Here is a 24,297-nt window from a genome sequence, read left to right as displayed (position 1 = left end):
CAATGAATTAAACAACTTGATAACTATGAGTGCTTCGAAATGGTATCAATTTTTAGAAAATTTATCTGTCTTTCTAACCGTGTCATCAGAATCGAATTCAGACTAAAACTTTCTGAGTAATAACCTTTTTGGAAAAAAGTACTGATTTTAGAAAAATAAATTAAAGTGACGTCACTCACGAATAGTGGAAAATATGAAGTTGGTCAATACGTCATTGAACTCCACTTTAGATGTACTACACACAATAGGCCTATGGACCATATTTACTGGTTCACCCTGTATATTACCTATAGCAAGTAAATTTGGTACCTAATATTACCAGGGTAAATGGGCGCTGTTTTCTTTCTCAACTTGAATTCCTTTTAATTATGTTGAGTATTTAGAGAATAATAATGTGAAATTAAATGTGTGCTTTTCTTGATCCAATTGTCTGTTTATGTATTGGCTGAAAGTGCTATTTCTAATTTGGTTTTTATCCGTCAAAACAGTTGCCTTTACTTCTAACGTGATTAAACTATCTCCGATAATGGATAAGAGTGCAAGACAGGTCAGGGATGCAATAAAAATGCATGCGACAAGGGATAAAATCAAAGAAAGTTCCTTTAAATTTTGCACACACTAAAAATTATCCAATTATGTGGAATGTCTAAAACGTTTTTCCAAAATACTATTTAAAAAACTAGTTTTTTAGTTCTCCTATTCAGTAGATTGGATGCTTATACATATACCTATACAATATATTCAGAATGAAATTCTAAACTATAATTTGGACTTAGAAGAATGAATATTAGTCAACATGACTAATAAAAATTTTAAGTTGTCCGTAAATTTTCTAGATAGTGTGCAATTGTTTAATTTGAACTTCGACATAAAAAAGCGATTCTCCAAGATGATAGTTTTTGCATTACTACTGATGATGCACCTACCTTCGATTTAATAACTTAATATAACTTTTAGTTCAAAGTTAAAGCAAACTAAGTACTGCTGAAGCACCTGCGCCGTTGTTAACACAATGAGGGGTTAACTTCTGTGGGTAACACACAGAGTTACCGTTCTGTTTTCCACTCTGCACACTTGATAAGTATAATAGAATAACGACCACCTGCTTCTTATGTTTATTGAATTTAGTTCAACTTATGCAATCATAACTTAATGGTAGAATATAATTTATTAGTCAACCCTAACTTAATGAATATGTATACTTGAAATAATAAAATCTAGAGTTCTTATTCATTGGTAAGGAATTTATTCTTAACAAAGGGGGCCCGAACCGAGGGGGTCTTTTAGCTCTGAATAGAATCAGTTCTAACGTCACTTCTCCTCTTACTAAATAAGAAAGAGGAAGTACTGCAATCGTGCCCAAAGTTCGATATCGAGTTTCCCTCGAGAAAAACAAAACAAAAATCCGTATTGAGCTTTTTCTGAGCCCACAAAAACACTGGTATTTACAATTTCGCGTCTTTGTGTAGACAGCATAACTGAAAAACTAAATAGAATAGAATAGAATAGAAAAATTTCTGTATTTTGTGTATTAACACATTACAGGGGTTCTGTGCTAAATACTAAAAAGTAAATAAAATACATAAACTCAAATAAATTTGCAACTGACATAATAACTAAAATAACAGTTCTAATTCCAGTGTAAAAGAAAAATTATAATAATAACAATAATACAATAATAAATAGAAAATAATATTAAAACAATACAAATATAATAATAATAAGAAATAACAAATAGTGTTCTCTGCATATAGTTTCCAAATAGTCTATTCCAAATGAATAGCAGCTTTTAGAGCTACTATTCATTTAGAATAAAAGATCTTATTTTTAGGGCTTCAATAATAAAATAGTACAATTTATTCAGATGGTCAAGAGACTCAATTATTAGCAATTTTTGGCATAAATTCATTTCATTTTTAATGTGTAGTACTTTAGGTAAATAATGTTTCCTGATAGAATCATAAATTGAGCACTGGATCAAGATATGTTCCATACTTTCTGATCTATACAGGTTACACAATGAACAGACGGAGTCAGTATTTATTGCATGAAATCCACCTTTTCTAAACCATATTTTAATTATCTTATGGCTGGACACTCTTAATTGGCTAATTACTCGTAATTTATCAATTGCGCAATTATATTTTAAATACTCCTCTGATATCCCCAAACCACTTACGATGGTCGTTTGAAAAGTCCGTGCAAAAATAAAAACTACTTAATTTTTTGGGGTAAACCTTTTTTATTTTTCAACATAGTCTCCTTTTAGGCTTATACACTTCGTCCAACGCTGCTCTAGTTTGTTGATCCCTTCCGAATAAAAGGATTTGTCCAAGTCTGAAAAATAGCCATTCGTTTCTGCAATCACCTCCTCGTTTGAATAAAATCTTTTTCCCGCCAGCCATTTCTTCATATTGGGGAACAAATAGTAGTCCGAGGGAGCCAAGTCTGGAGAATAGGGGGGATGTGAAACGAGTTGGAACCCTATTTCCATTAATTTTGCGACCACAACTGCTGAGGTGTGAGCTGGTGCGTTGTTGTGATGGAAAAGGACTTTTTTGTGGGCCAATCGTGGGCGTTTTTCTTGCAGCTCGGTTTTCAAACGGTCCAATAACGATGAATAATATGCACCTGTAACAGTTTTACCCTTTTCCAGATAGTCGATGAGGATTATTCCTTGCGAATCCCAAAAGACAGTCGCCATAATCTTTCCGGCCGAAGGAACGGTCTTCGCCTTTTTTGGCGCAGATTCCCCCTTGGTAACCCATTGTTTAGATTGTTCTTTGACCTCAGGAGTGTAGTGATGTATCCATGTTTCATCCACAGTGACGAAACGACGCTTAAAGTCCTGCGGATTCTTCTGGAACAGCTGCAAACCGTCCTTGCAACACTTCACACGATTTCGTTTTTGGTCAAGCGTGAGCAATCGCGGCACCCATCTTGCGGATAGCTTTGTCATGTCCAAATGTTGATGCAAAATATTATGTACCCGTTCATTCGAGATGCCCACAGCACTAGCAATCTCACGCACCTTCACTCTTCTGTCATCCATCACCATATCATGGATTTTATCAATCATTTCTGGAGTAGTAACCTCAACAGGGCGTCCAGAACGTTCAGCGTCACTTGTGCCCATATGGCCACTCTGAAAATTTTGAAACCACTTATAAACTGTTCTAATCGAAGGTGCAGAGTCACCATAATGTTTATCAAGCTTCTCTTTAGTCTCCTGAGGCGTTTTGCCTTTCATAAAGTAGTGTTTAATCAACACACGAAATTCTTTTTCGTCCATTTTTTGAAAATCATTCGACTTCTCGATTCAAACGAATGCCAAACACAAAGAAATAGACCGATCTGGCTGAAACTTGGTGTGTGTTCTTCCAAGAGATGCTACTAAACTAAACATAACCTCGATACGCGCGAGTAGTGCTATCTCTCTGACTTTGCACGGACTTTTCAAACGACCCTTGTATATCTCTACAAATATAATTGTAACTGGAATTGACCGCTCGCTGAACATCCAAACTAAGTACATGGTTGGTCCATTTTTCCAATACGTTTGGTATTGCCCTTTTGACATAATCTAAATCATTACAATGAATTAAATCGTATTCACCTACATTAGAAAACCATTGACGCAGCTGGGTGAACCAATTTCTAGTGCAGTGTTTTTTATCTAAGCTGACAAATTTCCTTAATGCGTTGAAACAAAGTTTAGGCATCCTATCCTCTGACATGGCCAAAAGTTTAGTCCAATAGTACAAAATTCTTTTCAAAATAAGGACACTTAATGGCAACCTACCCGTTTCTAATCTAACTATATAATCTGGTGTATTTTTAGGCCAGCATAGTAACTGTTTGAAGAACCTAACATGGATTCGTTTTGCCACATTTAAGTAATTCATAGCCCAGATTTCCGATCCATATAAAAGAGTCGCCGAAACTATTGCATCAAAAAGTTTAATTCTTGCATCCCAAGAGCTGCATTTACACCTCACCAAAATAATTATTATTTTTGCAATTTGAGGTACAGATTTATTTACAAAATATTGAGCTGCATATCTAAATTTGCAAGAAAAACTAAATATCTGAGAGGATTTCAGTGCATTTCGGAGGGTCTTAAACTTTTAGCTTGCAATTAGATGTCATGGACAGGTAGCACATACTGGATCTCTAACCACATTGTTTTGTATAAAATAAAATATAGCTTAATATTTTAACCAAATTTTATCCAAATATTTAGGGAATTTTTCAATTGTATTAAAAAAAAACTTCGTCTTCACTTCACAAATGTGTAAATCAAACTTTAAGGTTGGCAAAGGTTTGAGACTTCTGTTTTAAGGGAAAGACACACTTTCAAATGCTTACAGAATCAACTGAAAACCGAGTCAAGTTCTATTGAATGAAGTCGTCGAATGGTTGAACAGCCGAGAACGAGTGTGGGTTGAGTCATTGCTTAAAGAATTTGAAAGCAACCACAAAGTTACGAGTGAAAGAATTTAAAGAAATAGAATTATCAACTAAGCACCTAAGAATGTAGTAGACTTTAAGTACATTTTGAAATAACTAAATCAATAACTAATGTATTACGAGCAACATACGCACATAAAATATAGATCTAGATAACAATTGTAACTGCTAAACAAATTGCCATAGATACTTGCATGGTTAACGGTTGAATTTGCAAGTACATTTAGCATTAGTTCAATTGATAGCACTATTGATAGTTTACTATTCTTGGGATTTTAAATTGGTCGTATTGGAGGCGGAGGAGATAGGCTGAATTAATCGATAATTAACATTTACTGAAAGGGGCTAAAAATGAATGAAATGAAAAGAAATTGTTTTTATAAATTAATAACTATAATAATCAATGATTATTTATTATAAATAAATGGCACGTTTCCATATTTTCCTGTTCTTGCTTAGCTTAAAGCAAAAGCAAGGCAAAAATAAAATACTCGTAGCAGACTTTTAGTACTTACTTGAAAGGGAGTCAATCGTAGCTGGCACCAAACAAAAGCGATTGGCGCCAACTTGAATATAATTAACTTTTATTTAAATATTAAAAAGGGAATATTTATAATATGAAAAAATAATGTGACAGCAATTTGTTTATGAACAAATAAGACAAATAGAGTCAGTGTTAAAAAAGTAATACGTGGGCGAATTAATACACTTTCAATGTAAGGAGGGGAAATAAAATATTGAAAATATATCTAAATGAAGGATTAAGTGCATTATGTATGCTATGCACTTACTGGCAAATGGCATTCATTTTGTTATTATTTAAGGAAACTAAGTTATTAAAACTATTTATTGATTAGTTTTTGAGGCTATTCTAGTATTTTCAGGCCTTTTTTTTCAGCAATTGAGTTATTCTTTGGTCGGTTCGATGACTACTTCAAATTTGACCAGGTCTCACGCGGAATCGTCCCATTCTTGTGTCTTTACTAAGAGTCAAGCATAAAAGTGGAATTTAATACTTCACAAATGTGTAAATCAAACTTTAATGATGGCAAAGGTTTGAGACTTCTGTATTAAGGGAAAGAAGCACTTTCAAATGCTGACAGAATCAATTGAAAACCGCGCAAATTTCTATTGGATGAAGTCGTCGTATGGTTGAACAGCCGAGAATGAGCTTAAGATGAAGGAAAGAAATCTAGTTTAGTGGTACTGTGATTCACGGTTTAGCGTTTTACCAATATTATAGGAAGTCATAGATGTTAAATGCAGTTTCAGTTCACTGCATAAATCAGTTCTCATTTCTTTCAGATTTCAAGATTGTGGATAAAACTACAGTTATTTAGGATTAGCATGGTCAAATTGAAAAAACAACAACTTCGTTTTTACGCCAACGTTTCGACAAATTTACAGTCTTCGTCAGGGCGTTGTTATGTGAATTGTAAAAATAATTGTTTTTATTTGTGAAACGTTGGCGTACAAACTGAGTTGCTGTTTTTTATCCTCGCTATTTTAATCCCAAATAGTTAACGGTCACTAAAAGATAATACAAATTTATAGATGTAACTACCTTTTAATAAGGAGGGGATTAATAGAATCTATTGCAGCTTTATTTTTCTGTCATAGCTGTTCCGTCTATCTAGTGTTTTTCAGCTTTGGGGTTCTTGTCGCTATGAAGCTGTTGAAAAGATTCAGCTCTTTTTCATTAATCATCTTTACAGCTTCCTGAATTTGTTAATAACTTTATGCAGCACATAGAAACGAGTGCTTATTTAATTCTCTTTTACATAAAAACTTAATTTTCAATAAATTAAAAAATCTCCTTTCCTCTCCTGATCTTAAAGACCCCAAAATGAATACAGTTGAAATTATCTATAAAAGGTGGTTGGGAGATCTTTGTTACACAAGTGCGTCTGTAACTTCGCTGGGAAATGATTTAGCTTGGGAGGCGTCTTTTACGTATTAGGTCGTAAATGTTACTTTTGTAAATCTAAATCAAGTATAGACGTTTTTCAGTTTTTGAACGACTGCAGCAACCTTTTTTGAAGGTTGTGTTCTATCCTAGTTTTATGATCATATCATAATCCGAGATTACTTCCTTATTAAACAGAAAAAATGCAGTCCTCTCCTTAATTATGCACATTAAGTGCGGAAATCCAGATATGTGCTGATTCAATGCTTTAATTATTAAATCCGCCGCATCACTCTTCCTCCGATCTTCTATGACTCAATTCCAATTCCTCCTGCCAATGTTGTCCGTTATCTTGGGCTTTATTTAGACAAATAAGACTGACTTGGAACCCGCACACACGACTTAAACGAACTGAAGTTAACAGGCGTTATCGGCTACTTAAAAGACTTCTAGACCAACGTTCAAAACTTTCACTAAATAACAAACGACTGATTTACAATTCCATACTAAAACCCGCCTGGACGTACGGTATTGAACTGTGGGGTTCAACGAAACGCTCCAATCTTCAACGAATTCAATCTCTTCAGTCTAAAATTCTCCGCACTATCGTTAACGCTCCATTTTATGTTTCTAATCTAACCATCCACACAGACCTGGAAATTCCGTTTGTAGGTCAGGTTGCACGAACTCGCTATAAAAGTTTTCATCAGAACATGCACTCTCATTCCAATTCTCTGGTCCGCCACTTATCATCTCATCACCATCCAGATCATCCTCCCAGACGACTAAAACGCCAGTGGCCTCGCGATTTTCTCTCTTCTGAGGAGAGTAGCTAATCCTAGAGATGACTTAGGGAGTGTTATCACTGGGTAACTTCTCCCCTCAATTAGTGAGTTTGTAGTGGTATCAGCTATTGTCATTGTTACTAATAGTGCATCTAGCGCTGGTGTAACTTAACAAATAAATTAAAAAAAAAAATTATTAAATATTTAAATTTTCTGCTTATCTAAACCAGGTTTGGTACTCCGTTTAGCCAAACGAGGTTCGGTACTTAGGTGAAGCAGTCTTTAAGCTGCTTCGACACATTCAGGCCAACCAGGCGACCTTCAGACTATTATGCCCTATAAAATCCATTGAAAAAAATCTTTCTTGTCTCTAATAGCCGGTCATCAAGGATAAGAGGCGATGAGGCAGTGGATCTCTTGGCCTAGGGAGCTTCCTGCGTAGTTCTCCAGAAATCTGAACCCTTTTTTGGCATCCGGAAAATGTTTCTCAGTATTGTTATTAGAGATTGGGTCCATCCAAAGACGCTGGTTGAGTGGTGAAGGGGAATCCTGGCCAGAGGCAGGCGAAAAAGTCTATTTATTAGCAATTACTCACTTCAACTTACAAAGACATTACTCCAGCAACGCCTGAGGGTCATTAGGATTAGTGTAGACCTTTTTTCACGAACTATACTAGGATGAACAAACATATTCATAGCAAGGGCCTGGCAGGATACAGCCAGTGTGTGGGTTTTCTGTGTGGAAAAATGGCAATGCACTCATGTTGGCCAGAGTTTAGGGCACTGGTTTGGCTCAGAGTTTAGCTCTTTGAAGTAGAAAAATCCATGGATTCGAATTACGCTTCTCATCAGACTTCAAACCGAGAGAACTGGACTGCTCTAGCTAGTGGCTGCCACAATAGGCGCTCTATGACGCGGTGATGTAGGTTTTCTGGCCAACCCTCGTAGAAACTAATCTTTATAATTAAGAATAATTAATTAACTTCTTTTTAATTGAAATTTAACTTTGGCAGACGGAAAATATCTTAACTAGGCTAGTTTTTCTTATAATCTTTTCTTTTGCGGAATAAAGCATTATTAAAGTAATGCCTATTTTTTCAGGCAGGCTTTACGTCCAACTACCAAATTAGGGGTCGTGGACGGAGACGACTAGCTAACATACTTTACTGTACATTTCTCATATTAATCATTAAATAAAATACAAGGCCTAAGACCGGGAATCGAACCCAGTACCACAATACATATTAGCTTTGCACATCTCGCCTCTAACCGCTCGGCTACCGTGGCACCACCACTCATTAGCAATTCAAGATCCTAATAAATGTTATACTAATTTATTCATTAGCACAACAAGGAAATTAAAATAGAATAATTATTATTATTTGCCGAGTAATTTACATTATCCATTGAAGAAAATGTTTTTCTAAGTTCTAATAAGTATATACATTATAATATTTCTCGCAAGTTTTTGTTGACATGTAATAGTTAGAGAGAATTGGGTAAAATTTCCTTGTCCAGCTTCCCCTTTGTGGCAACAACAAGATTTTGCACCTGGACATCTTCTTAGTTAAACATTTGCTTTCTTCCTATTTCTCCACGATTTACCCCAAAAAAATATTATTTCTCCCTCTATAATTTAACATAGAGTTTATTTTCTATACAACATACACATACATAAGCTTACCTACTGATTTCTTCCCCTTATGTGAACTACTTCCGACATTCAACGGATAATTCCTTCCCATAATAAAAGGTTACAGGTATTGGAGAAGTCTCTTACAAACACAAAACAGAATGAGAGCTCCATTGCTATAAAAACTTAAAAAGGTTTCCGTACCACTCCATTTATCCTAGTTTTAACACCCTTCTACGAACCGTTTTTTTCTTGATTCTATTTTTTTCAATACATCTACTCGATTGTTAATTTGCCCACGGAGGTTTATGTCAAAAGATCTGTGATAAAGTCTAAAACGTAGACTTTAGAAATACAACGTATTTCTTTTGACCTTAAACAACCTCTATCCTCTATCTCTGGCGACTCTAAAAATTCACAAAGTTTCTGAAGCGTGCTGTGGTGGACATCTATAGTTCTTTTGGTTGTGTGTCCTCAACATTCTCACAAACAGAATCTCTCCTCATTCTGTCTCTTCTTTACTATTCTTTTTCATCATTTATTTCAAATTCACAGTTCCTTTTTATTAATTACTGCGGATCTGCCAAACATTTTGAAAGAATTAATTTTAAATTGATTTACAAATAAAATCAAAGTTGGATAAAATTTTACTCAAATATATTCTGAATAAGAACTCTAGCCAACAGTTGTCCTTCGATTCTTATTCAGAATATATTTCGCTCTATGGCTGAACAGAATCGAGGCAAACCAGTTTCTCTTTGAAGCAGGAAAGGGCTTGACTCTTGGCGCAAAACTTCAATCCCTGAACTAACAATATTCCAAGATATCACATTGAAGAAATTTTACTTCATTTTAATATTAGAAGCGTAAGAAAAATGGTTTATGTATTTAAAAAAGTAATAAAAATATAAATTTTGTTCTTTCTTCAAGCAACTAACTCACGAGCTTTAGTGCAGTCGATTCCTAAAATTTAGCTCATGATAGCAATTCTGTCTCTAGCATGTTGTGATAGAATTGAATGAAGAGACTTTAGAACTGAATACAGGAAAAATAGAAAACCATAAATCACACAATAAAACCACACTAACCATTTGCATAATGCACTAATTGTCAGAACCCATACAACAGTGGGAGCAATGCGAAAACGCGCTTGGTTATGCGTCAGGAATCGAGGTCGGCATTTTGAGAACATGAAACATCAATAATTACTAAGTAATTATGTATTTTACATGCTTAAAGAAATGATTTTGTTAATAAATAATAGTATTGATATGCGAGAACGCTTCATCCAGTCCCCTTTGCTTCCTTCGCTAACACCGTGTTTTTCAGCACTTTCTCAGTAATAGACCAAAGAAAACAGCTATTATTGAAACTGATTATTATACCATTGGAAAGAGTATTAAAAGGAGCAGTTTTTGTGAAATTTGACAGCCTCTAAGACCAATTTTGTCGAAGAGGCTAATTTTTGAAAATTCATGAAAATTCTAAATTCCTAAAAAAAGTAACGTTCTTATTGTAATTAATGAATCTGATTAAAGTTAAATAACTACGAAAATGATCTATTATTATAGGAAATTTAATGCTGAATCCGAAAATGAGGTGAAAAATGTAAATAAGTGAGGCACAAGATGAGAAATAGTGTTTTTATGACGTAAGGTCGGGTTTAGTCGAAAAAAACTGAAAAAATCATAGATAGAGATAGGACACTCGTTCAGCCGGCGTGGTACTACATTTTGAATGTAGTTTAACAGAAAAAATTTTTCGTCACTTATCCGGTTCCACCCTGTATATACACATTCATGCACAAACATACAAATTATACATATATTTATTAATTTAAGCTTTATAATTATAGAATTATGTATTGATGAATTATAAATGCATTTCAACCTTTAGTATATATTTTTTTATTCAGTGGACTAGTGGTGTTATTTATTGTAAATTCAGCTAATGGTAATCTGAAATTTGGCATGTCAATCTAAAAAATGATAAAACTAAATTTAAGATATTTTATTTATCATATTACTTTTGTTAATGATTCTAAAGATCATAAAAAAGGTTTGGAAAGAAAATTAGAAAAGGAGACGGCATAAACAAAACACAAAATGTGTCCAGTCACCTACGGATCTACCTAACTAGCTTTGTTTAAAAAACGTTTGAATTATCTACCGACTCCTATCTCCAGCGTGGGCATGCCACATCGTTTTCTCTTTCATGTTATACACCCCTCATCATGTTTTCTAATCATTGCAATATCTGATGAGCGAGAAGTCATCAATCAGAAGCGCAATGATTTATTATTGTCTTCAACTGTTCGCTTTCATAAATGTTTAAGCGAAAATATATTTTGTATTGTTTCTAAGATGATAAGTTGAGCTTAGCTAGCTAAGTAAAGCAATTATTCACTTGTTCCTGATGACTGAGTGTCCTTATTGTTACTGCAAATGGTGCACCCAAAATCTAATACGATAATTAATTCAGAAAGAACATTCTCATTCATATTATTTGAACTAGAATTGTAAGAAAGGTTATTGCCTATTTAAGTAATATATTTTTAAATTATTTGGCTAGCTTTCGACCTGAGCATGGAGTGGCACACCTCAACCTCTCCAAGGCCCAAAAAAGCAAGGATGGCAAAGTCGAAGATCAAATGCATGCTGATTTGTTTTTTCGATATCCACGGAATCATCCACAAAGAGTTTCTACCTCAAGTTCAAACGGTCAATCAACACTTTTACCGAGAGGTTCTTAAAAAACTTCGAAAAAAGGTCATTCGTGTGTGACCAAACATCAAGAACCAGTGGGTGTTGCATCACGATAATGCTTCTTGTCACACAGCAATTTCAATAAACGAGTTTTTTTTGCCAGTAAAAACATTCCTGTGGCTCCTCAGTCTCCTTATTCGCCTGACTTAGAGTCCTTGTGACTTTTTTCTCTTTCCGAAGTTGAAAAATCACCTCCAGGGAACTCATTTTGGGACAGTCGAAAACATTCAAACGGCTGTAACCGACCAGCTGAAGGCTATTCCAGTATCAGAGTTCGAGCACTGCTATGAGGAGTGGAAGAAACGTCTCCAGCGCTGTGTGGCTTCAGATGGAAGTTATTTTGAAGGTGACAATATAGAATTGTAATTCTTTTTGAATAAATTTTTTTTAAAAAATCAGTCTCATTACTTAATTACTTAATGTAACAAAACGAATAAAGACTTATTATTATTATTATTAATGATATTTATTCATTGTTTTATTTTTTAAAGAATTAGAGAACTACAAAATTTTATCAGAATTTTATAACACTAAAATATCTGAAAAGACTTTTCGGGTCAAAAGAGTGTTTAAGAGTCAGCAAGTGTAGTGCGAGACGGAAACAGAAGTGAAGTCGTAATCTCTTCACCAAACTGATGATAAGTTGGTTCATTCTCTGATGATGCATGATAGCTCGAAGCCAGTCAGAGATACAATAAACTTGCTTGCTTCGACGGATAAAATCAACTATATTACCTAGTATATCGGGCCTATTCAAATTCTCAAAATATATATGTTGTTCACATAAGTTTTCAGAAAGTTCGGGAAATCGAAGTTATTACATTCGTTAAGAAAAAATTCTTAATTAGGAAACAGACCAGATTGATGTACGGATGTTGTAGATCCTAAAAATATCCCAGTAGAAAGTGCAAGAAACTGTACTACAACTGTGTACTGCATACAGTTCATGTGATTGGCATGTGGTTGGTTGATCCTTTCGTTGTCTATCCTACTTTAATATAGTTTAATGTGATACGCTTACTTCGATGGGCGTGTGTGTGTGCGATGTTTAGTGTGTAGGGACGCATTAGTGGTGGTGTGGTGTATGGGGATGCTATATCGAGAGTGCTGCCACCAGCAGATGTCTGCAGCCCCCAGTGTACACACCTTGCCCGTGGGGCATCTGCCCTTCCACCAGCACCGCGCTCTTAAACACATACTAACGCGCCCGCTTCAACCCCCCTATATTTAATTAACCACTTTCAATTTTATATTATAACTTTAACTAAATGGATTTCATCATTTAATAAACGCTATTCGTACAATTTATAAATTTATTATAGCTTAAAAAAAATTCAAATATGTTATTAGAGTAAACCCTACTTAGAAAAGTTATTAATGAATGATTTTTAAAGTGTAAAACTTTGTAAATTACAGGTTAAAAGCCAAACGGTCAAAAAACGGTTTTAGATGTTAATGGGCGGGTAAGATGGTATGTAGGTGATTTTGTAAAGCTGAACTAATCTTATTTTAATTGTTAATTGAACTATTATGATTTAATGGGTCGATTTTTTTTTTTGTATTTTATTGAGATTTTCTCAAAAACGTCCCGATTTTTGGTTTATTAAACTTGCTGTGCTCATTTCAAACGCGAAGATCGATTGCATTTATCTAAAACATTTGCATAAATAAAAACTTCTGTAGTAACATCCAGTTCTGATCTACCATTTAAGTACAATGAGTGGTCTCATTACATTTATAATACTGCTAGGATTTCGTATGTACGAAAAACGGATTAAATTTTAAATAAATTCGGTTCCGTGGATGTGTGATTTTACTGGATTTTCTTTCATCTCTATCTCGCGCCAAATAAAGACAAAAACCTTTCTTTATCGTAAATGGCGCTACGAAAAAGTCATAATTAGTGTTATGAATTAGAGAAATATTAGTTTAAATTAAACTTAATTTCATTTGGTTTTATTTGGAAAATAAATACAAAATATCATGCTTTTATTTAACTAATTATTGTTTTATTTTTAATAAAATTAATATTTTGCAAAGATTGTCGAAGATATTATAAAATGTAATCAATTAAATTGAGAGCCATAGCTGGGGGAAAGGTAAAGAAAGGTTCTAGAAAGGCATTGTTCAATCAAACCATTCTTGCTCTAGCTTTCTGTTCTTCACAATTCTTTAATAAAAGAATGCTCTAGTGATTTTTCTTCTTTTTTTTTTTGAAATTTTAAAAACTCGTTACCAGGTAAACAGATATTTAGCGGACTTTGCAAACTGCCTTGGCTTTTGGCGAGCTAATCCAGTTGATAATTAAAACGCAAGTCCATCTTTTTGAATATTATGGAAATTAATTTTTTTTTTGCTAAGTGAAAATTTTGGTTAGAAAAGTCAAGTAGACGTCCCAATTGTTTATTATTTTTTCACCTTGTTATAAACTGCCATATTGTGTTTTATATTGTTTAATTGTTTACATGGTTGTGTTCATTAATAGTTTATTAAAATACTTTATTTTTAATTATAAATTTACTACGTAGACACTATTAAAATATTTAATTATAATTTGAACTAGATTTTTTTTAAATTGTAATGCCAATATTGTATATTAAAGTTAGAAACCCATACTGAACTTAATAGAATGTTTAATTTTTATTTATATTTTGATTATAAAACTATTTAACTCGTATTTGTGGTTTTAAAGAAATACTGTCTAAATGTTAGAAAAAGAAAATAATGTAATATACATGAAAAGCAAAAAATTGAAAAATGTATTGCTATAATGATTACTTGAACGAAATAAACGTTCTATTTTAGGCTGACGCTTTAATTACTTGCTTTTTATTACATGTTATACATAAGGCTTTAATAATGTTACTAAACTATTAAAGTAACAAATCGAGAACTGTTAATGAACACATAAAAGGAGCTTAATAACAGAATTTCACAATGATTACAATATTAAAATGAAAATAGAGGACAATTATTTCATTTAATGCTACATAAAACATTATAAAAAGTTTTCATGTTTAGTTGTAAAGTTTAATGCGTTGAAGTTACAAAACCGGTTTACCTAACATATTTAAGTTCCTAAAAAGACTATTTATATTGTAACTAAACTGAAAATAACTTCTTTTTTTTTTTTACATACGTATGTATTTTGGGTTCTATTAGAATAAATTTTCAAAGTATTTATATCTGTGATTCTTGAGTTATTTGTTTCTTTTTGGCTTAGTTTGTTAATCGTCTCCATATTACATTATTAGGTTGTTCCAATTTAATATTTATGTGTCAATCAGTTTTGAAAATATTTATTCATGAATAATTTTTATTACAAAATTCACAGCCATTACCTGATTAAAACTAACGATTGATGATTTTAACATGAAATTTGCAATGAATAAATAATCTTCGTAACTAAATTCTGAGTTATTACAAATTACATGATAAAAACATCAATCGTTAGTCTTAAATCCAATTGATGATTTTGTCATGAAATTTGCGATGAATAAACAATCTTCGTGACAATTCTGAGTTATTACAAATTACATGATAAAAACATCAATCGTTAGTCTTAAATCCAATTGATGATTTTGTCATGAAATTTGCGATGAATAAACAATCTTCGTGACAATTCTGAGTTATTACAAATTACATGATAAAAACATCAATCGTTAGTCTTAGATTGATTAGCTATAGATACGAATAGAAATAAATCATGAATAAATTTTGCCTTATGTTGGTTTCAATTATGATTTTGGTGATTACAATTTAATTTTGTGTGCGTGCATCTGGAGCATTAAAGAATAGTACTCACTTGGCAAAAAAGAAAAATAAGGAAAAACTGCAAAAATTCACGTGAATATTATTGATGTTTCTGAGACTTTTTAATTGTGAAGAAAGTAAAAAAAAATCCAACAAATATTTTTTAGGACAGGGAAAAAGATCGTGATCAGTGTAGGACTGAACTGAGCGACCACCACTTTCAAGACATACATCGACTGGCTGTTGAACATCAACTGAGGGCACCTGTTGTTGTGTTCATTCCCCACCAACAGCCTCAGATCCCGCTATGTTGTGCGAGAAGACAAGCCGGCCTGCTATTGGGCGCGGGGCACGTGCTACATCCCCACTGCTGGCCCCCAGGCCACCTGACCCCGTGCCGCCAGCTGTACACACCGGTAGTGCACCACTCTTAGCCACTTTACCCACCCCGGCACAGTTCTAAATAATAAGCTGTCCTGTAGGAGAGGGGGCATTGTCCTAGGGTGGGGACTTCTATAAGTATCTCCCACTTCGTCTTACCACCGCATAACGTTCTTGTTTCTCGTAACGTGTACGTTACTTTAGGGATAGAATTTAGTCAAGTTTTATACTTCGTTCTTTTCCGTTTTCGTTCAACACAATTCTTCGTAGCTCACAAGGATTACGTTCTTACAACTGAATATTAGTTTTTGTTAAACTGAAGAACAGTGCATTTTTTTTTTTTTTTTTTTAATTTTAATTAAAACATATTTATTAGTGTTAATGTTTATTGTGCCAAGTTGAGGACTTTAGTGAAAGAGACATGCATATAGTGAACGAGGAGCCAACCATGCCGAGGACTTTAATCTTTAAGAAGGGCAACTACTCCCATTGCCCTTTGAAGAAAAGGCCGGTCCACGTTATCATTAGAGATGACTCGGAAAGAATGACCGGTAAGTTTTTCCACTTTTCTTTTATATTTTAACTTTACATCAGTAAATTTCCTTATTTACTAAACAAATTAAAAGAAAACTCGTTCAAGACACACTAATTATTGTACTTTTTGTAAATCTCAAGTTTTGGAGTTTAGAATTATATCCATGAGTTACACATTGAGTGAAATAATATTTTTTAGTAGTATAATCACGAGTTTTAATTTCCAACTTTTGTTCGAGTAAAAAACAAAACTTTATGCTAATAAATTTTGGTTTTATTTTTTGGTTACAGATGAAGACAATTCTGAGCCAGAAAATCTTAGCACCAAGCCAGAAGATTTAACTTGCAAATCTCTGGTTGCTCCACCAATTGGTGTAGCTTTGATCAGTTCCAAGAAAGAAGTTGCGGTCAGCCCGGAGAAGCGAGAAGATTCGCCACTGTCGCATTCCTTGCTACAGTCCGGCCACTTTATGGGCAAAACCGCTGGTCCTCTGGAACCATTGAACCTAAACACCCCAGCTGAAATACCAGCTTGGCATAGATCTCCCTACTATCCAACAGCACATCATTATCTTCCTCTCAACTATCATTATCCACCACCGGAACTGTACTACTACGGAAGTGGAGACAAGTACGCCTCACCTCCGGCGCCGCCTAGCACATCGCCACCGCACCAAGGTTTCATGCCGACAATAGCGCAACCGAGACCTCTGTACATGCCATACGCTGCCGATTGTGGCCTATCTCCAACATCTTCCACATCATCCCTATCTTATGGTGTATACTCGCATCCGCCCAGTACACCAGAGGATCTTTCATCACCAGGTAGCGTTGGATCAACATCTCCTCCAAGAAAACGAAAGGAAACAACATCCTCGTCCGCTTCATCCACCTCGCCCAGGTATCAATGCGTATTTTGTAATAAATCCTATTCAACATATTCCGGACTGTCAAAACATCAACAGTTTCATTGTTCAGCCAATGAAGATTCAACGGCTAAAAAGACTTTCTCTTGTAAACATTGTGACAAAGTATACGTTAGTTTAGGCGCTTTAAAAATGCACATACGTACGCATACGTTGCCGTGTAAATGTAAATTATGTGGTAAAGCGTTTTCAAGACCATGGCTACTACAAGGCCATATTAGGACGCATACCGGTGAAAAACCCTTTACTTGTCCTCATTGTAATCGAGCTTTTGCGGATAGATCAAATTTACGCGCACATTTGCAAACACATTCTGATGTTAAAAAATATTCATGCCCAACATGTTCAAAAACATTCTCTAGGATGTCATTACTGAGCAAACACACGGACGGCGGTTGCCCTGGTGGCCATTCGCCGTCAGCCGAAGACATGTACAAACAGGAAATGTATGCATGATCGGTGCTTATTTAAAGCATAAACGAACCCACCTAAAGCGCAGCAAATCAATTTTTGGTTTTTGTGTATGCACACCGTAAGATTCCTAAGTCAAAAGAAAAATAAAATTTAAGTTATTTTTTTCTTGTCCCTTTACGAGAGACAATAAGTTCAGTCACATTATTTATATTATAGATTTAATATATTGGAATGGCTAATTATATTAGATTTAAAAGTATTAAATTATGAAATTATATTAATTTAAAGTGTGCCTTTGTAACAAAAAGACTGAATATACTTGGAAGTTAATCTTATTACTGCATCAGTTGCCATGTTCTAGAATATGTGCCCTTTTTTCAAGTACAAAATTTTTTTAAAAAAATTACTGGCAAGCACTTTTGTCCTAAAGTCCTATGCGCAAATAAATAAAAAGGTCCAATTTTGTGCCATCATGTTATCTACCAATTTTAAATTATTTGTATAATAATCTGTAATTTATTTAAATTTGAATTTAGCCATTCTTAGTTCTAGTCAATTTTTATATTTAATATAATTATAAATATACATATTATATATTTTTGTTAAAAGAATGTAAGTGCTTTTTTTATATATATATATATATTTGTGTAAATACAATCAAAAGAGAAAGAAAGTAAATAATACCGATATAAGGGAGAACTGTACAATATAAAATATTGTAAATAATACATATCTAAGTGCCTTAGCTTGTACTGAATTATATCCGTTCCTTTTTTTATTATTTTTTTAAATCACAGAAAGATTTTTATTATACATTATGAACTTTTTTCTTTTTTAAGAAAAACAACAATAAAAATTTTGTAATACGCAATTATTTTCATCAAAATTGATGTTTTCTTTTGTCCTTTTGGAACCCAAAATATTTTTCGTAAGCTCAAAAAAAAAAAAAGACAGAAAAAATCTTATAAACATTGTTTTTCAGAAGAAGAAGGAGAAAAAACATTTATTGCTACCAAAAATCAGCCAAAAGTAAGGTAGCAGACAAATTTCAAAATGCAAGAACTTTAAGCAATTCGAAGTTAACAATAAAATTAATACATTAAAAACAAAAATTTACCAAATTCGCGATTAAATTGGTAATTTCCTAGTAGCATTTTTTAATATTAAAGGCGCGTCAACGTCAGAGGTCATTTTTTTTCAATGTCAAAGGCTGGCCTCTGAGCAGTATTCTCTCGTTACAGAAAACACTGTTCATCATCGAACAATGAGCAGTAGAAACTCCTAGATAAAGAAAATCTAAAGGCCTACAGCGGGATTCGAATTCAGGATCTCCGCAAGGGAATCTAGTAAGCATACCACTATGCTAATCTCTGTTTTCTAAATAATATAATTAAAAAAGGTAAGTTCATGATGAAAAAAGAAGTAAACCAAATTATATGTCGTGGACGGAGGCGACTAGCAAACATACTTTATTAAAAAGTTCTCATATTAGATAAAATCCAAAGCCTAGACCGGAAATCGAACCTCTAACCGGTCGACTACCGCCGCGTCTAGTACATGAAGATAATTACTACTAATCTCCGTTAGCGTTGAAGCTTTTCGATTATGGTAGGGTTATAGTATATACTCGTATTTTGAGACCTCTGGTTTGTGAATCTCAGAAACTGCGATGACCCAGAATTGATTGTCCTCCCATCTTTAAAATCATCAACTAAATCTTCGGCCATCAATACGGAAGTTTCTATGTCAGATTTTCTATATAGTAGTGAGTTTTCTCATTTTTATTGAATTTATTGCGCTTATGGTATCATCTATTTAGATGGTTGTCCACCTTGGTTAAGCAGCACATATCTTCTAATTGGGTGCACCTTGAAGATAACAAGTAGGGGAGTTGTTAGAGCCACTATCTGACTACATCGTCTGGTCCAGATCAGTCAGAAATGCTTCTGAAATGTAATTATTTGGTTCATAAATGAACTCTTTTTTTTTGCGCAAAATTTCATTTTAAAAGCTAACCACTAAAAAGTAAAGTAAAGTAATCGCCTGTTTTTTCAGGCGGGGCTTAACGTCTAACAACCAATTAGGTGTCGTGGACGGAGATGATTAGCAAACATTTTTACTGTAAATTTCTGTTATATACCGTTAAGTAAAATCCAAGGCCTAAGACCGGGAATCGAATCCAGTGCCACAATTCATATTAGCTTCGCAGGTCTCGCCTCTAACCGCTCGGCTACCGTGGCGCCCTTAAAAGCTAACCACTAACAAGTAACTAAAGAAATCTAGAGGTGAATAATATAGGATAAATATTCTTATTTAGAATACATAACAAGAACTTTAGTATGATATATGTACCTCATCAGTGACGATTTCATTCGCCTGTGCAAAGTAACCTTTCATGTTTAGGAATACGCTTAAGAGAAACGTTTCATCTAAAAGTTGTAAAAGGAATTGCATACGAAAAATGCATTAGATGCACTTAATAAAAATAAAAATGAACCGTTTTTCAAAAAATCTTAGAAAATTAAAATATTCTGCTTGACTTATTAGACAAGGACCTAACTGTCGCTTCCTCCAAATAACTATTTTATTCCTAAAGAACTTTACTTACTAATTGTTTACAAATTTTTTTGTAGCCAAATAGTTGCGTTTTTGTATAAACAGCACTATAATCGAACAATAATAGTAAATCTTTTTTTCCTAGTTTAGAAGTATAACATCGATCTTTCTCGCTAGCATTTAACTTGTCAAGTGTCTACACTATGCACAGAAAAATAGTTTTCTCTTAAACAGAAAACAGTTTGTGTAATGATATCCACAACATGAAGTAATCTGAAATAAACAGAAAGGACGGCTAAGTTTGATTGCAGGTTTCCAAAACAGCGAGCATGTATTGTATAATAAGAGTATTGTTTCGGTGCTTGGTTAGCGCACGAGGCACTTTTAGTAGCCCTCAGGCTGTGGGCTAATCGGCCACCGCTAGAATGCGCTTGAATCGCCATAACACGCTATCCTTTGGGCGCCTTCTTTTATTTTTCTTCTTTTCTTATTTTGCCCACGCAAATGCATAAAAATTGTTTAAATAACGGTAATATTTTATGGTACGATTTTGTCACAGAATACATCTTTTTATTTTTATTTTGTTTCACTAAAATTAGAGAGCGCTAAAATTCTTGAAATGCGCTTATGTTAGAATAGACCTATGGGGTCCTGCAACCATTGTAGTTTTTACGCTTTGCATTTCAATCACACTTTAAGGCTCCAAATATTAAAATATTTACCATCTTTTTAAATAGTTGTTTCAAAAAATTAACCACAATGATAAAAAGAACAGAACTAATCAACAGATGTTTTCGACGTCTTAAAAAACTTTTACACGCCAGATCTAAACGGTTTCTAAATAACAAAAGACTAATTTATACACCTATTTAAGACAAATTTAACCATCTAAGCAACTGGAATAAACCTCTATGGTGCAACCAAGCGCACCAATTTTCCAAATAATCCAATCTCGACTATCTAAAATACGTACTTCGATCCTTAGTAAACGCTCAATATTATGTCTCTAACCTAGTGTTGTTCAGTTGAGGTTCGAGCTGAAGGCTTAACCGAGTCGAGCTTCGACTCGAGCCTTTACGTCTTGAGCCGTCAGAGCTCGAGCCTTATAGCCTTCGAAGCTCGAGCCGTGAAGCTCAAGTTGGAGGCTCATAAACCTGGAGTTGAAAGCTCATAAAGTGCGAACCTTTTAAAATTCTTAAGTAATGACGAGTAAAATGAAAAACGAACATTTTAAAAGTTATTGTATTCATTTATACAAAAATATGTTGAAAAATTCATTAGCTGCTTGATTTTATATTGATATTGATTGATTGCTGCTTGATTTTATATTGATATGGATTGATTGCTGCTTGATTTTATATTGATTTTGATTGATTGCCACTTGATTTTATATTGATATGGATTGATTGCTGCTTGATTTTGTATTGATATGGATTGATTGCTGCTTGATTTTATATTGATATTGATTGATTGCTACTTGATTTTATTTTAAGAAATGAATTTATTAATAGTACAAATAAAATGCTCCATATAAGAAAACAAAAAAAAAACACGAGCCTTTTGAGCCAAGCCTTGGAGGCTCACCGAGCTCTCTGTGAGGCTTCAGCTCGAGCTCTGACTCGAGCCACCCGCTGAGCCCTGAGAGCTCAAGGCTCGAACCTTATAGCCTTATAGCTCAGCTCTTGAACAACACTACTCTAACCGGGCTATACTTCCAGATCTTAACATTCCTTTTATCCTACAAGTCGCTAAAACCCGGTACAGGTAACTCCACTTCAACCAGCAATCATATACAAATCCTCTAACACAAAATCCTTTCTTCTAGAACTCTTCCTGACAACCCAACGAGACGTCTTAAAAGTGAGTGTCCTCGTGATATCCTCTCTAGTGAAGAGAGTGACTAATAGTTCAATGATTTGGAGTGTTTCCACTGTGTAACTTCTCCACTTGTTCACTTTTACTGTTTACTGTTATCAATGTTACACATAGCGCCAATACGGTGATTGCACCACAAATAACGAGAAAAAAAGTATTTAAAAATAGACATATGTTGGACTAAAAAAAAATCTTATTTACAATTATAAGTTTCCATTATTTAAATGCTACTTAAATGTTGAATATATAATTTATTATTCTGTCACGTTGAAACCAATAAATATTCTGAAAGTTGTCCCTGAACTATTTTCGTTTAAATTAAGTTAAATTTTAAACTTCTCATTTATTTCTCTTCAAGTAAGATTTCATGGCGAACAATAAGGAATGGTCCTTTGAAAAGATAAATGTTCCTTTGACATTGTGATGATATTATTATTCCTAAAATTTGTTGCATTTTTGTTCTCAACATGCAACCATGAGGACATTATCTCCAGATAGGAAGACTTGTTTTAGGCCTTCCGCCTCTTCAAGGATTTGAATGTCTCGTGAATCTTGATCTGTACTAATAGCTAATAGCAACATCGATCATTCTCTCTTTCAAGAATGCATTTTGTGCCTGATTAGGTAGGTGCATGGTAATTTAAATTTAGGCCTTTTTTTTTTTGCATACTGCACGTTCTGTTTCATTTAATGCAGCATTCTTTGGAAAGATGGCGAACGCTCGAAACCAGTTTAAGGATTAAATAAAATAAAAAAAGTTGCTGGATAAGGAACCACACTTAAGTTTTAGCAAAAGCTAACCGTTGCGTTAAAAAAAATTATACTTTTGTATTTACTTTATATAAACAACAAAATTTCAAAAATAACCATAATAAAAAATAAATAAATAAATAACCACATTTTTTGGGGGACATTTCAGACGTCAAAACAATCATAATTTTAAAACTTCATAATCCTACCAAATTTATAAATCCTCTTATTTATTTACAGATAGTAAATAATGTTTAGTTTACAAAGGTGAATACAAATTAGGTAAGATTGTTTGGAAAGGTTATTAAATATTGCTGTGCTTGTTCAATTCAGTTCTGTAGAAATAGCTAGTGAAATTAATCTTATACTGGATAATTTGATGCTTTCTACAGGTGCTAAATTTAGATTTATTACTTATTTAAAACTCAACAAATATCCTGAAATGCTAGATATTGCGTCAATTATTTGTTTAAAATTAAACGAATAAAATTGGCTATCATTTTAAGCTTTATATTGCCAAAATTTCTTATAAAATGCCTGGTAGAGAATAGTAGTTACTTCGTGAAAAATTTTAGCATGCAGTAACATAATGAGCCGTTCGCTGCACAACTCGATTAACTTCATAAAACAAAAAAAAAAGTAGAGAAATGCGATGAAATAATGCACATTGTTTTTCTAAAATTACGTTTATAATATAAATTCAAATAAATTTACAATTATCATCTAGCGACTGCTACTGTATTTAAGTTGAATTATTGCAACGATTTCTTATAAAACTTCTGGAAAAACTGTAAGTTATTATAGTTTTTACACACGGGTTTTTCCTCAAATATATAAATGTTTTTTGAGATTAGAATTTGTTCTTTTTTTTTTTTTTTTTTTTTTGCGCATCAACAGCTGAGGTTATTAGCGCCCGGAGCTTTTTCCGGCTGTTAAGAATTTGAAGTAAGTATTTACAGAACAAATTCGAATTCGGAAAACCCCTATCAATAAAAATTATTAGAAGAGCTAGCGTGATCTTACTAAACTCATGGCTTTAACAATACCTAGCGATAAGTGTGAAACATATGCTTCAGATTTCAACGAAGGGTCATTGGAGCACGGAGTTAATCAAAATGGCTTCAAAAATAAATTATTGGCCAAAAAATTATTGTCGTTTATTGGTGTTAGTGTCTATTATTTGAAAAATTTTGATATTTTAATTTAAGAAATTTCAAAAAGTGAAGTTAATTGATTTCTGCAGTGAACAACTCTTTTACAACTTACTAAAAAGTGTTAAATTCGCTGTGGTGAAGTGTTTACAGTTTGATACGCTGTTATTTTTAGTAAAAATTTCGATACATCTTTTTATTAATTTCAATAATATTGTAAATAGAAAACCCTAAAAAGTTTAACAAATGATTACAATCCATTTTTTTTGTATACAGTAAAAGCTCCTTATTCGCGCTTCCTTCATTCGCGTTTTCACTATTCGCGGATTAAAAAAATGCGACCCAATTCCTATATTCGCGGATAACTTTGCCTAAAGTATGTTGTTAAATGATATCGCC

General features: G+C 33.5%; 1 protein-coding gene across 1 annotated transcript; it reads left to right on the top strand.

Moving 5' to 3' along the window:
• The first annotated feature begins 15,857 nt into the window (after positions 1-15,857).
• esg (escargot) lies at positions 15,858-17,688 on the top strand. The gene is made up of 2 exons (XM_074130785.1): positions 15,858-16,243; positions 16,518-17,688. Exons 1-2 carry the CDS (start codon positions 16,114-16,116, stop codon positions 17,606-17,608), a joined length of 1,221 nt encoding a protein of 406 aa, XP_073986886.1. The 5' UTR covers positions 15,858-16,113; the 3' UTR covers positions 17,609-17,688.
• The last annotated feature ends 6,609 nt before the right edge of the window (positions 17,689-24,297 follow it).

Source organism: Rhodnius prolixus, unplaced genomic scaffold (genome assembly GCF_049639745.1).
Source record: "Rhodnius prolixus isolate KJV_2025 unplaced genomic scaffold, Rpr scaffold_4, whole genome shotgun sequence".
Taxonomy (NCBI): domain Eukaryota; kingdom Metazoa; phylum Arthropoda; class Insecta; order Hemiptera; family Reduviidae; genus Rhodnius; species Rhodnius prolixus.
Note: the sequence above shows the minus strand (reverse complement) of the source record. Positions and strands in the feature narration are given on the sequence as shown.